General features: G+C 51.2%; 2 protein-coding genes across 2 annotated transcripts in view; one reads left to right on the top strand and one right to left on the bottom strand.

Annotated features, from left to right (window-relative positions):
• LOC101573112 (40S ribosomal protein S15a-like) overlaps nucleotides 1-7,463 on the bottom strand; it is a 20,277-nt gene extending 12,814 nt beyond the window's left edge. The window contains exon 1 of the mRNA XM_012515451.1: nucleotides 7,416-7,463. Coding sequence (XP_012370905.1) covers nucleotides 7,416-7,463 — 48 coding nt within the window. The remainder of the gene's footprint in view (nucleotides 1-7,415) is intronic.
• A 1,617-nt stretch (nucleotides 7,464-9,080) lies between these two features.
• Nodal (nodal growth differentiation factor) overlaps nucleotides 9,081-12,259 on the top strand; it is an 8,733-nt gene continuing 5,554 nt past the window's right edge. The window contains exon 1 of the mRNA XM_004623976.1: nucleotides 9,081-9,276. Coding sequence (XP_004624033.1) covers nucleotides 9,081-9,276 — 196 coding nt within the window. The remainder of the gene's footprint in view (nucleotides 9,277-12,259) is intronic.

The raw sequence follows: 12,259 nt of genomic DNA, 5'->3' as shown, positions 1-12,259 counted from the left end.
GGCCTTAGGAACAGTTAATGCTTAACTCTGCATGCCTATATATGCTAATCTGAGCAACTACTTTGAACATAACAACCATTGTTAATTTCCCTCATTTTTTTTTTTTTTTTTTTCAGTACCAGGGATTGAACTCAGGACTCTGTGCTTGCCAGGCAAGCTCTTATTCTATTGAGCTATCTCCCTGGTCCCAACCCTCCCATCATCTTTTTTTTTTTTTTGCGGAACCGGGGATTGAACTCTGGCCCTTGCGCTTGCCAGGGAAGCACTTATTCTACTGAGCCATCTCCCTGGCCCCAATCCCATCATCTTGTTTTGAAATTCTGTATTGTTTTTTTTTTTTAAATTTTATTTATTTGTGTGTGTGTGTGTGTGTGTGTGTGGCCAGCTCAACCCACCAGGGGGCGGGGCTGGCTGGCTTGTGGTGCTGGGGGATTGAACCGCAGTCCCTGTGCTTTGCCAAGCTTGTTCCAAGTACGTGCTTTAGACCACTGAGCCATCTCACCAGCCCAATGGAATAAGGACTTTTTTTTTTTTTGCTCCTTGAATGCCTTCAAGGCACTTTTGCATGGCTGGAGTGTTGTGGGGATCGAACTACAGCAAACTGAGGCTGCCAGCATTGTGGAAGCAGCCACTTAAAGAATGGAGCTAGGGCTAGGCCCCCTGTATTGGTTTTGTTTTTTAAATTCTCTTTTAAAAAAAGGCAAACAAAAAAGAAGGCTGCTCAGCCTCAGCAGCAACCCCAGGCTGAGGGGCTGGCGGGAAGCAGACACTGTGGGAACGCTGAGCAGCTTCCAGGGTGGGAGGAGAGGTGCTGCTGGTGGTCTCCTTGTTTGTTTCACAAAACCCTCCCATTCCTCATGGTTCCCAGGCCAGCTAGCCCTCACCTCCTGACCCTGTGGGAAGCAGGAATCTAGGCTGGGCTCCCCCCAGTCCCCAGGAGGGGACCAGGAACAGGCTGGGCCCGAGCTCCAGAGGCTGACAGTCCCGGCCCTAGAGCTGGTAGGATCCCAGGGTGGCACCAGCCAGCCTCAGCCACAGCTCCAGCCAAGATAATGTGTGGGAGTTGGTGTGGAGACACTGAGTAGCAAGACTGGTGTCCCGCACCACCTGCTCAGGGGCATCAGGGTGAAGGTCCTAAATCCAGACCAAGGTAGTGACCAGGGGCTTATCTCCTTCTGCTGGCCAGTAGACCACCAAGTCTTTGCCGTCCTTGCCTCTGTGGACCCTAGTGCAGGCCCTGGGTTTCTTGTATTCATTTCACACACTGGGTACTTTTTTTTTTTTTTTTTTTTTGCGGAACTGGGGATTGAACTCAGGCCCTTGCGCTTGCCAGGGAAGTGATTATTCCATTGAGCTATCTCCCCGGCTGCCTTTCTTTTTCTTTTATTAATGTATTTAGAAAAGGGTCTATAGGATCTCACTACATAGAACAGACTCGTAGTGATCCTCCTGTTTTCAGCCTCCCAAGCACTGGGATTACATGCGCACACCACCATGCCTAGTCTCAATCACTGTCTCAGACGGGTGTGCGGCGGGGGAGGGGGGCAGGGTCAGCACTACCACACTGGGTACTTTTATGTGTTGAGAGCTCTGCTAAGCACACCTGTGATCCCAGCCTTCGGGGAGGCTGAGGCAGGAGGATGCAAATTTTAGCCTAGCCTGGGCAACTTAGCAACTCAGTGAGTCGCTGTCTCAAAAAATTTAAAGAGGGCCCGGGGACATAGCTCAGTAGAATAAGCACTTGCCTGGCAAGCACAGGGTTCTGAGTTTAATCCCCAGTACCACACACACACACACACACACACACACACACACAAAGTAAAGAGATTTGGGGCTATTGCTCAGTGAGAAGGCCTGATACAAAAGGAGAACTTGGAGTCTGAACACATGAGAAATCTAGCTTAGAGTCCAGGGACAGGCAGAAAAGAAACTACCAAGCCAGGGAGATAGCTCAGTAGAATAAGCACTTGCCTGGCAAACACATGGGCCTGATTTCAATCCCTGGTTCTGAAAAAAAAGAAAAGAAAAGAAATCACCACGGTTTGGCACAGTGGCACGCACCATTCTCCTGGAGCTTGAGGCAGGGGAGTCACAAGTTTGCACATAGCCTAGACTACATCACAAGCCCCTGGCTCAACAAAACAAAACAAAAGGAAACTCAGGACCTTGTGCTTGCCAGATAGCTGCTGAGCTATCTCCCCAGTCCCACACTGTTTTTTAAAAAAGTAATTTCTGACTATGAATTTTTTTTTTTTTTTTTTTTTGCTCTGAATGCCTTCAGGGCAGGTTTGGCTGGCTTGAGTTGTGGGGATGGAACCACAGCAACCTGAGCCTGACTGCTTTGTTGAAGCAGCTACTTAAAGAACTGAGCTAAGGGGCAGGCCCCCAATTTCTGACTATGGAAATGCCACAGGAAAAAAATGGACAGAGGGGGAGTTTGGTTTACACAGAGCAAGTTGGTAATGGTCTCTCCACAAGGAAGGTGCTAAGTGCCTATGTGTGGCCTTGACAGTGTCCCTGCTGGGTTTCCAGTTCAGAGCTACTTAGGGCCCCTCACAGATCGCCACCTGCTGAGTGCTCCACCTGGGCAGGCTGTTAACCCTCTGGCCTCCTGGTTCTCACTCCTGACTGGTTTCCTTCATGGAGCTGATGGAGGGGCACTTGGGAAATAACAGAGCACTTGTCTGGTGGCCGCCTGTAGCCTGTGGCTCGGTCCCCAGCACTCCCAACTCTCCTTCCCCGATTCCTGGGCATCTGTCTTTATCCCATAGGTCCTGTGGCTCCACACCCACCTGCCCTGAGGGCCAGGCAAATGGGTGGGACAAGTTAAGAAGCGGAGGAGACCAGAACACACTAGATGGCGGTGACGGAGTTAGCTTCGGAGAATGTTCACCATATGGAAATGAGGGCTCAGAACTTCCCATTTCTCCAGTAAAGCAACCTCCCCGACCCCAATAAAATCTCTGGGGCACAAAGTCTCAGGAATTTTTATTGTTGACAATTTCATGAAAACTTTCAAAAACATGGCTAGGGCAGACAAAATACTGCTATCAGTCAAGGCCACCTGCAGGCACAATTCGATTCGCAACTCCATCTTCTTTGGCTGTTGGAAAGCACAGCGAGGACCAGGCACTGGCTGGGGTGGGGGGCGGCAGGGTACAGGACCTCACCTGTAAACAAAGGAGAGCTGGAGTCAGAGCCTGAAGGAGGGACTGCAGCGGGAGGGAGACCTCCACGGAGGCTTCCTGGAAGCAGAGCTTTGAGCTGGGCTCTGCAGATAGAGGGCGCAGAGCCATTCAGGGAAACAGACACACAGCTTTGAACTTCAGAGAAGGGCAAATGTTTCAGGGAGCTAGAGTACACGTGGGGTACGCAGCGCAGCACTCAGAGGGGAGATTAGGACTCTTTCTGCCCCAAAATCAGAGAGAGCACGCGTGCCTGCTGTCACCTGGACAGCACCTCACAGTGCTGCAGGCCCTCACGACCTGCAGCAAGGGGAACAGGAAGTTGGGTGGAAACCAGAAGCCAAGGCTGGAAGCACTGTTGCCCGCCACAGCACCGGGTTCGCTCAGGATGCAGGGCCCAGCAAGCAACCGTTGATCATGATTCTGAAGCAGAGTCTGGGGCTTCAGAGAGAAATAATCAGGAGTTTCCCCTGTTTTGAAGGAGATCACTGTTTGGTGGCTGTCACCAGAGAGAGTTTGGGCATTTGATTTATGCTGCTTAATGCAGAAAGAAGAGGACTTCGCTGAATTGCATGGGGTCTGAGTAACTTGTTGCCGACACCCAAAGTTAAAGGAGGAAAGGTTTATTTCAGCTCCCAGTTTGTAGAGTTTTTCAGTTCATAATCACCTGCCACCAAGGCAGGGTGGAACTCCAGAGGGGCATCACAGAGGAGAAACAGTTCATGGAAGACAAGACAGTCAAAGCAGCGAGCAATGACACCAGCCGTCTTTCTGTCCCTTATGCTCTATCCAGGCTTCCCACTCACTCCCAGAGAGAGGCTTTCTTTTTCTTTTTTTCTCCTCTTTTCCTTTTTCTTTTTCTTTTCTTTCTTTCTTTTTTTTTTTTTTTAGATGTATTTAGTACAGGGTCAACAGGGTCTCACTACACAGATTGACTTGTAGTGATCCTTCTGTTTTCTGCCTCCCAAGCACTGGGATTACAGGGGGGCACCACCATGCCCAGTCTCAATCCCATGTCTCAGTACACCCTAGGGGCAGGGCCAGCATGGCACATGGGGAGACATGCCAGGGATTAAACCCCCACCACCACGCTCTGCCTGAGCAGGTGCTTTAATCTGTGGAGCTATCTGACCACCCCTTCTTTTCTTTTCTTCCTTTTCTTAAAAAAAAATGTATTTGGGGGCTGGTGAGATGGCTCAGTGGTCTAAAGCACCTATTTAGAACAAGCTTAGCAAAGCACAGGGATCGCGGTTCAATCCCCCAGCACCACATGCCAGCCAGCCCCGCCCCCTGGTGGGCTGAGCTGACCACACACACACACACATACATACATAAATAAAAAAAATAAAAAATTTTTAAAAAATGTATTTGGTACAGAGTCTCACTACACAGATTGGACTCATAGTGATCCTCCTGTTTTCAGCCTCACCAGTGCTGGGATTACAGGTGTGTGATGCGCCACCATGCGGCATGTTGTGCGGCTGATCGAACACCGGTCCCTAAACTTGCCTAAGCAAGGAACTAGTCTGTTGTGCTACCTGGCTAGCCCTGGGAGAGGGCCTCTTAATCCTACCCAGAACTATGCCAAACCCATCAGCAGACTAATTTAGTAAGCTCATACCCTCGATCCCACCATCAGATGCTCTAGATCCCAGCAACCTCTGAAAAGCCGCACCTACGGCTGCAGGAAGTCTGGCAGGGACATCTAGATACAAACCATGACACTAGGGTGGAGGGTTGTAGAGGAGGAGACTTAGGAGGAGACACCAGGCTTTTATTTTTCTGCCTTACTGGGAACTGAACCCAAGCACACGTGCAAGTTAGTGAGAGCTATACTCCTAGCTTACTTTCTGCTCTTTACACACATTTTACTATTTACACGTTCCTGGGAATGAGATGTTATTATCAATCTCCATTTCCCAGTCAAGCAACAAGACACTTCAAGGCAGTGAGTGACCCAGTGTACCCCAGTGTACTGGTAAGGGAAAAAGAAGGATCTAGATCCCATCTCCTGGAGGTCTAAGCACAGAATCCCAGCACTCAGCCGTGCCGCTCACTGCTGGTCCCCAGCCTCCTGATGGAAAGTGTGGAGAACTTAAAGGGACTTTGTCCAGCCTCCAGCCAGCTGCAGCCTCAAAGGTTATCTCCCAGGTCAGGTGATCTGTCGGTCAGTGTGTCTGGGGCAGGAGACGTGCAAAGGTGCCGTTCCTCACCTGGGAAAAGGACACGGGAAACAGACCCTGGATAACTCATGTCCCCTAAAATTGGAAGGATGACAGCCTCTGTCCTGACGAGGCCTCAGAGCTTTGCTTCTTCTGCAGAGTTCTGAGATGGATGAGTTCAGAGACAGCTGAGCGCTGCCAAACAGTCTAGGTCCTCCTGCTGCTCACGGAGAAATCCCAGGCCCTCACCAACCTCTGGGCCAATCCACATCAGAAGTGAGTTCCGTCTGCAGCAGCTATGCTGGGAAACACAACAACTTGAGAGCTTTTTTTTTTTTTTGGAAATCTTAGTCCATGGCCCCTTTTTATTATGGGAAAGTCCTAGGGGCAAAAAAACATTGGTTTGGGTGACAAGCAGATAGACCCTTTGTGTACTGGCTGCTCCTTTTTGTGACCCCAAGAAGAGGGGATAAGCAGAATGATAATCAAATGCCTGATGCAGTCACCTCACTGGCCAATGGAAGCTATTGTCATTATCTTTGTGTGTGTGTGTGCTGGGGAATACTAAGGTTTGAATCCAGGGCCTTCCACTGAGCTACACCTGCCAGTCTTTTTTTTTCTTTTTCCACATTTTTTACAGGGTCTACAGGGTCTCACTACGTAGATCAGACTCCTAGTGATCTTCCTGTGTTTAGCCTCCCAAGAGCTGGGATTATAGGAGTACGCCACCATGCCCAGTCTCAATCGGCATCTCAGTGCCCCTAAGTCTGCCTAAGCTTTAAGCCGCTGAGCTCTTTGGCCAGCCCTCTTTTTTCACATTTGGCAGAAGCAGGGATCAAACTCAGGCCCATACGTTTGCCAGGGAAGCATTTATTCCACTGAGCCATCTCCCTGACACCTTTTTTTCACATCTTGAGATTGTTAAATTGCCAAGGCTGAGCTCAAACTAGGGATTCCCCTCCCTCAGCCTTCAAGAATGTTCTTTTCTTATCATATCTTTGGATGGAGCACCTCTTATGTGCCACATAGTGAAAGTGATACAGGGTGTTTGATTTTAAGAAGCCTCTAGCCCAGTGTGGAAAGTAGATATATTATCTTTTTTTTTCCTTTCTCAATCTTGATGAGTAACGATGCCCTGTGCCGATTGTGTGTTCAGAGAGACTGCCCGGATTCTAGAACTGGTGACGGCCTAGGATCTCTGGGCCCTGGGATTGACTGTCTCCTCCTCAATACCTCCCTTCTTGCCATCTCGGCACCCATGCACAGGGCCAGGGCTCCCACAGTGCTACACAGCGTCCAGTCCATCATGCACAGATGTTGGGGGTGCCTGCTGCCTCTGGGGAGGGACTGAGGCAGGGGCCTGGAGCTCATCACAACTAGTAACCAGGGAGCACTCCGGGGCTAGGGCAGTGGAAACTACAGGACACCACTGATAATACCGGTATATATGGCGCCCGGGACACAGCTCAGAAAAATAAGCGCTTGCCTGGCAAATACAAGGACCTGAGTTCAATCCCTAGTTCCACAAAAGAACAAAAACCGGTATATACAAGTCTTTTTTTTTTTTTTTTTTTTTTTTGCAGAACCGGGGATTGAACTCAGGCCATTGCACTTGTTAGGAAAGCACTTATTCTACAGAGCCATCTCCCTGGCCCCTACAAGTCTTCATAATCATATCAGGTTCTAGAGCTTGCAAAGCATTTTTACATTTATACTACTCAATCTGTATGGGAGGAGATATTTCCAGCTAGGTTTTATTTGTTTATTATTTTTCTGCAAAGCTTTATTCTAGAGGGGCTCAGTCCTTCTTGGCAGCTGCCTTCCTCATGGCGGCCAGCACGTTGCTCAGCTCCTCATGCTTCCTCTTGGCTCGGATGTGCATCCCCACCCTTTTCTTGATGAACTTGAGGGCGTGCTTGTCCTTGGAGACCTTGAGCAGCTCCATGGCGCGCTGCTGGTAGGGGGCAAAGCCGCAAGCCTCCCAGATCATGTCCCACACGAACTTGGTGTGTTTGGTTAGACGTCCGCGGCGGCGGCTGTGCCTCGGTTTGCTCACATTCTTAGTCACCTTGTGGCCCTTGTTGAGGCCCTCAGCCATGGGGTAGCAGAGGGCCATGGCTGCTCTTCTTAGATGGTTGCTGTGGTGGAAGGCACATAGGTAGACAATAAACTCAAAGGTGGGTTTCAAACTGCAACTAGAATTTTACCTGGCCCACCTAGGTTTCTAAAGTCTTGTGAAAAGCCTCACTGGGGTGCCTACTAGTTATGTAGATGGATTGCCACACCCTCTCTTAAAAATTCTACTTCTGAAAGTCTGGCTAAGACTCAGGAATCAACGGTTTTAAAAAAGTTCCAGAAAATGCGCATTTCCTTGCAAGTCTGCAGACAGAGCCTTGCACTGATTTATGGACTTAACTCAGATTTGGCTCCTGACACACTGCGGAGGGCACAATGAGCAGGTCAGTCCTGGCTCGAAGGCTCTCACGGGTACGCAGCTTGACCAGGGCCCATGTGAGATCTGCAGCCCAGGTCTCTTGGGCCAGACCCCTTCTGGCGGGGTCAGACACCCCCTTCCAGAGGACACGGGTTGAGGCCTCCTTCCACTTTCTAACACATGCCTCGCAAAGAGCCACTGGTGGCTCTTTCTAGCTGGAGGCATCTCCTGAAAGGGCGCAGGTATGTAAAGCACTTAGCACAGTGCCCAGCGTGTAGTAACTGCTCAGTAAATGTTAGCCAGCTGCTAATGGGCCAGTCAAAGACAGAAAAGGAGGAGGGATTTGGGGACGGTGGAGAAGAAAGCCCTCTAGCATTGAAAAACAGAAGGGGCCAGACTTTGGGGCCCGAATTTACATTTCTTTAAAGGTAATTCCAGCCCTGACCTTCCCTAGGGAGCCAAGGAGGTCCCTCCTGTGCAGATAAGGAGAGCAGGGCCTAGGAGAAGGCTGGGAGAGGTTTGGAGCTGAACCCAGGTGTCCCTGGCTCTGCCATAGCAGGTAGGGATATGGCCACTGGGGTGAAGCCGGCAGGGCTGGGGATCAACCCTCCCAAAGCCCCCATTCCCTCCCGGGCCAGTCACACCCCAGGCTCACTCCCTTTTCAGATGTAGAAGTATGCCTGGATCCTCCCTCCCTGCGTCCCCAGGACAGCACTTCCGTATTTGGAGCTGGCACTTGTCCCCATGGGCTTTCCTGTGGAGCTCAACTTGGTTGCTGAGAGTACCCAGGACCTGTAATTTCCCCGAGGCTGACCCTCCACACAGACCAGGTTGAAAAGGCCAGGGATGCTCCGGTATGATCGAGACAGTGGCTACACCCAAAGCGTCCCGGGCCACCGCCTGATATCTGAGCTTCACCCCAAAGCGCTACCTGCCTCTCCAGACCCGTGTTCATGTGGAGGGGAAGAAGGCCAGGCAGGAGTTCAGGTGAGGCTCTGCCGAGCGCAAAATAGCATGATGTGCCCCAGAAACAACGTCTTTGCTGTTTAGAGGCACCCAGGGCACCCAGACTCGTCCCTACATCTAAAGCCCCTTGCAGTGGGCAGACATTCCCATCGATGTCTTCCCGTCAGATTTCACGCTTGCTCACAGGGAGTCTCTTCACGTTCCCCCCCCCTCCAACCCCCAAGGTTGGAAGAATCTTAGGTTCTTAAAGCTTCCCGGGAAGGCGGGGGCGGGGCGGCGGCGGCCCAGAATATAAGGGGAGGAGGCGCGGCTCCCAGATCCGCTGAGCCCACCATGCGCGCCCACCGCCTTCCCGTCCTCCTCGTGCACGCACTGTGGGCCCTGCTCCAGGCGGGCGCCGCGACGGTGGCCACCCTGCCCCTATGGACTCCAGGGCAGCCCTCGTCGCCGTCCCCTCTGGCGTACATGCTGAGCCTCTACCGCGACCCGCTGCCCCGGGCCGACATCATCCGCAGCCTGCAGGCGCAAGGTAGGCTACGACCCGCTCTCCTCAGGGCTGCAGAAATGCGCCACTGCAGCTCGGTGCCGGAACGCCTCGCCCGAGGGCTCCCAGGGCAAGTCCAGGATCCGGCTCCCCAGGTGTCTGCGCGTGGGCAGGCGCGGGGCGGGGCGGGGCGCCGCGTGGGAGGGGATCCCCGCCTCTCGTGGCCGGGAGTGGGGAGAGGAAGGTGGGGTCGGATCGCGCCAGGGGCTTCTTCGCAGACTTAGTCGCGAACCTTGACAATAGGTATCATCAATTTCTCTTGTAAGAAAACCGGGGAGGCCCGGCTGACAGCTCTCTTCCAACCCTGCACAGGAACCGGCAGCGTATGAATTAAAAGTCATTACTATTATTGTTTTGTCTCGTCGAATTTCCGTTTTCTTATTGCGAAGGAGAGTGCGTGGGCCCTGAGGTCTGGCGTCGTGAGGGTCTCAGACTGAGGCTTTAACCTCAGCGATTAGGGCTCACAGATCCAAGAAGAGGGATGGGGAGTTCAGAGGTTTAGAAATGGGGATGCCTCAGGTCTGGGAGCTTAGACCCGACTTCAGGTCAGCTTCAGGGCCTCGATGTGGACGGGGTGTATGTCGGGGCCAAGGTGACCTGAGGGTGTGTGGCTCCCGAGGACCAGGAGATTGCCTGTCCCTTTACAGATGACTGTGTGCTCCTGTGCGTTCTGGGCTCCTGGCGCAGGGTCCCCTCTCCTGGCGCAATCCACATCCCGCCACCTGGACAGCCGCTACGGGCCCGCGCCTTCCTCGGCCTGCGGGACCAGACGACCCTCCCCGGGGCGGTGCAATCCACATCCGCTGATGTGATCTGCCCCGCGGCTGCAGCCCCTAGGGCCGGGGGGCGGGACTCCTAGCTTCCCCGCCCATCTGGAGTGGGATGGTGGTTGACCCGCTCCACCAGGGTCGTTTGGGGACTGTCCAGACGGGGACATCCAGGAAGACTGGGCACTGGGATAAGTGTAGTGTGCCCCGCCTCTCTGGCTGGAACCCGCTCTGACCAGAGCGCTGCGGGTGCTGGGTGTGGGAAGGGGGAGGGGCACCGCTTCCCAGTTCACTTCCTTCGGGAAGCTTCTTGAAGGTTTGTGCAGCGATCTGACAAACCCGACAATCTGGAAAACTGGGTTCTGGTCCCTCCAACCTTGCGCCTCGATTCCTTGTGTGACCCCGACACATTTCAGCTCACCTGCCTTTTATAAATTAGGAGACCTTATCTTTTGTGTGTGTGAATAGGCATAGCAATGTTTGCCATTCTGACCACCTTGAAGAGTTGTGAATTGTTCTATTTTGTGAGAACAGCAAGAGGAACCGGCTGGGAAGAAGCCTCCTGAGCCTGCCCCCTTCTGTCCAGGCTGTACCTCTGCGCTGCAGGGAGACCTTGACCTGGGAAATGGTCCAGCCAGACTGGGCTTGCGTTTGTGGGTCAGTTTTACTTTCACCTCGAATTGTGATAGCACTGTGTGAGTTCAGGGAGGTAGATATAGGAGAAAAGGCTAATGGCAATTTATTGACACTTTTTCTGTGAAGGAGAAAAGCCCAGTGTCCCAAGACCCAACTTCTTTTGCCTTTGGAATTAGAGGTGGGTTAAGTTATCCTGTGACCCTGTGTGGCCAAGTCTGAATTCATCACATGGGTGGGCTTCATGTCATGGACCCCCTTCTCCATCTCCACCACAGTCATATTAGTTGTTAGTTGGGTAGGTGTTTTTTTGTTTTTTTTTTTTTTCCCTTGTAGCTGATGTTGGTGACCATTGCAACATTAGGAACTCCTAACTAAGGAATGAGTCAAGGGGCGGGGGAGATAACTCAGTAGAGTACGTGCTTGCCTGGCGAGAGCAAGGACCTGAGTTCAATCCCCGGTTCCACCAAACAAACAAACAAAGGAGGCAAATCTGGGAGGTTCTGTCCAGGCTGTGCCACAGGAAGGCCCTGGACACTGCCTGTCCCTTTACAGATGACTGTGCTCCTGTGCAGGGCAGGGCTCTTACTGCTTGGCCAAGCTCCTTCATGCTAATTTTTGAGACCATGACCAACTGGAGATTGAACTCAGGCCATTGCGCTTGCCAAGGAAGCATTTAGTATACTGAGCCATCTCCCCGAGACCCTTCATGCTAACTTTTGGGCCTAGGCAATAATGAGGAGGCTGGAGATTGCCAACATTTTTTTTTTTTTTAGGAGGTTGTTTTTTTTTTTTTAATTTATTTTATTTATTTATATTTGTGGGTGTGTGGCCAGCTCAGCCCACCAGGGGGCGGGGCTGGCTGGCATGTGGTGCTGGGGGATTGAACCATGGTCCCTGTGCTTTGCTAAGCTTGTTCTAAGTAGGTGCTTTAGACCACTGAGCCATCTCACCAGCCCCTGCCAACATTTTTTTGAGATTGCCAACATTTATTCAGCTTTGGTGCTTGTGTCAAGTCCCTCACAAGGCTTGGGTGAGGCATACACTGTTACTATCTGCCTCCTTTTAACAGGGAGGAAACTGAGGCCTAGAAAAGCAAAGTAATTTGATCAGTCTCAGCAGTTGGCAGGATTTGAACCATCAGGGGGGACTTTGGGGCCCCTGCTCTTAACTGTTAATCAGAAGGACCATCCTCTGAGCTGATAATCCCAGCACTCTGGGAGGTTGAGGTGGGAGGATCATAAGTTCAAGACCACCTGGGCAATTTAGTCATTAGTAAGATCCTGACTCAAAACAAAAAATGGGGGAAAAAAAAGGGCTGGGATGTAACTCAGTGTTAAGGCTGTGGGTTCAATCTCCAGTATAAAAGTCTTTTTTCTGTAAGGCCATTTGCAAACAATTTATTTTTATTTATTTATTTTTTGGAAAACATTGAATTTTTATTTTCACATAGAAGACTTTTTTACTACTTACAAAATTCTATGCCTTCTTTAACAATTTATTTTTTATTTTTTATTATATCTGAAAGTTTATGGTCACTTAAAAATATTTTCTTTTTTTTTTTTTTT

Source organism: Octodon degus, unplaced genomic scaffold, assembly GCF_000260255.1.
Source record: "Octodon degus isolate 3935 unplaced genomic scaffold, OctDeg1.0 scaffold00005, whole genome shotgun sequence".
Classification (NCBI taxonomy): Eukaryota; Metazoa; Chordata; class Mammalia; order Rodentia; family Octodontidae; genus Octodon; species Octodon degus.
This window is presented reverse-complemented; position numbering and strand designations above follow the sequence as displayed.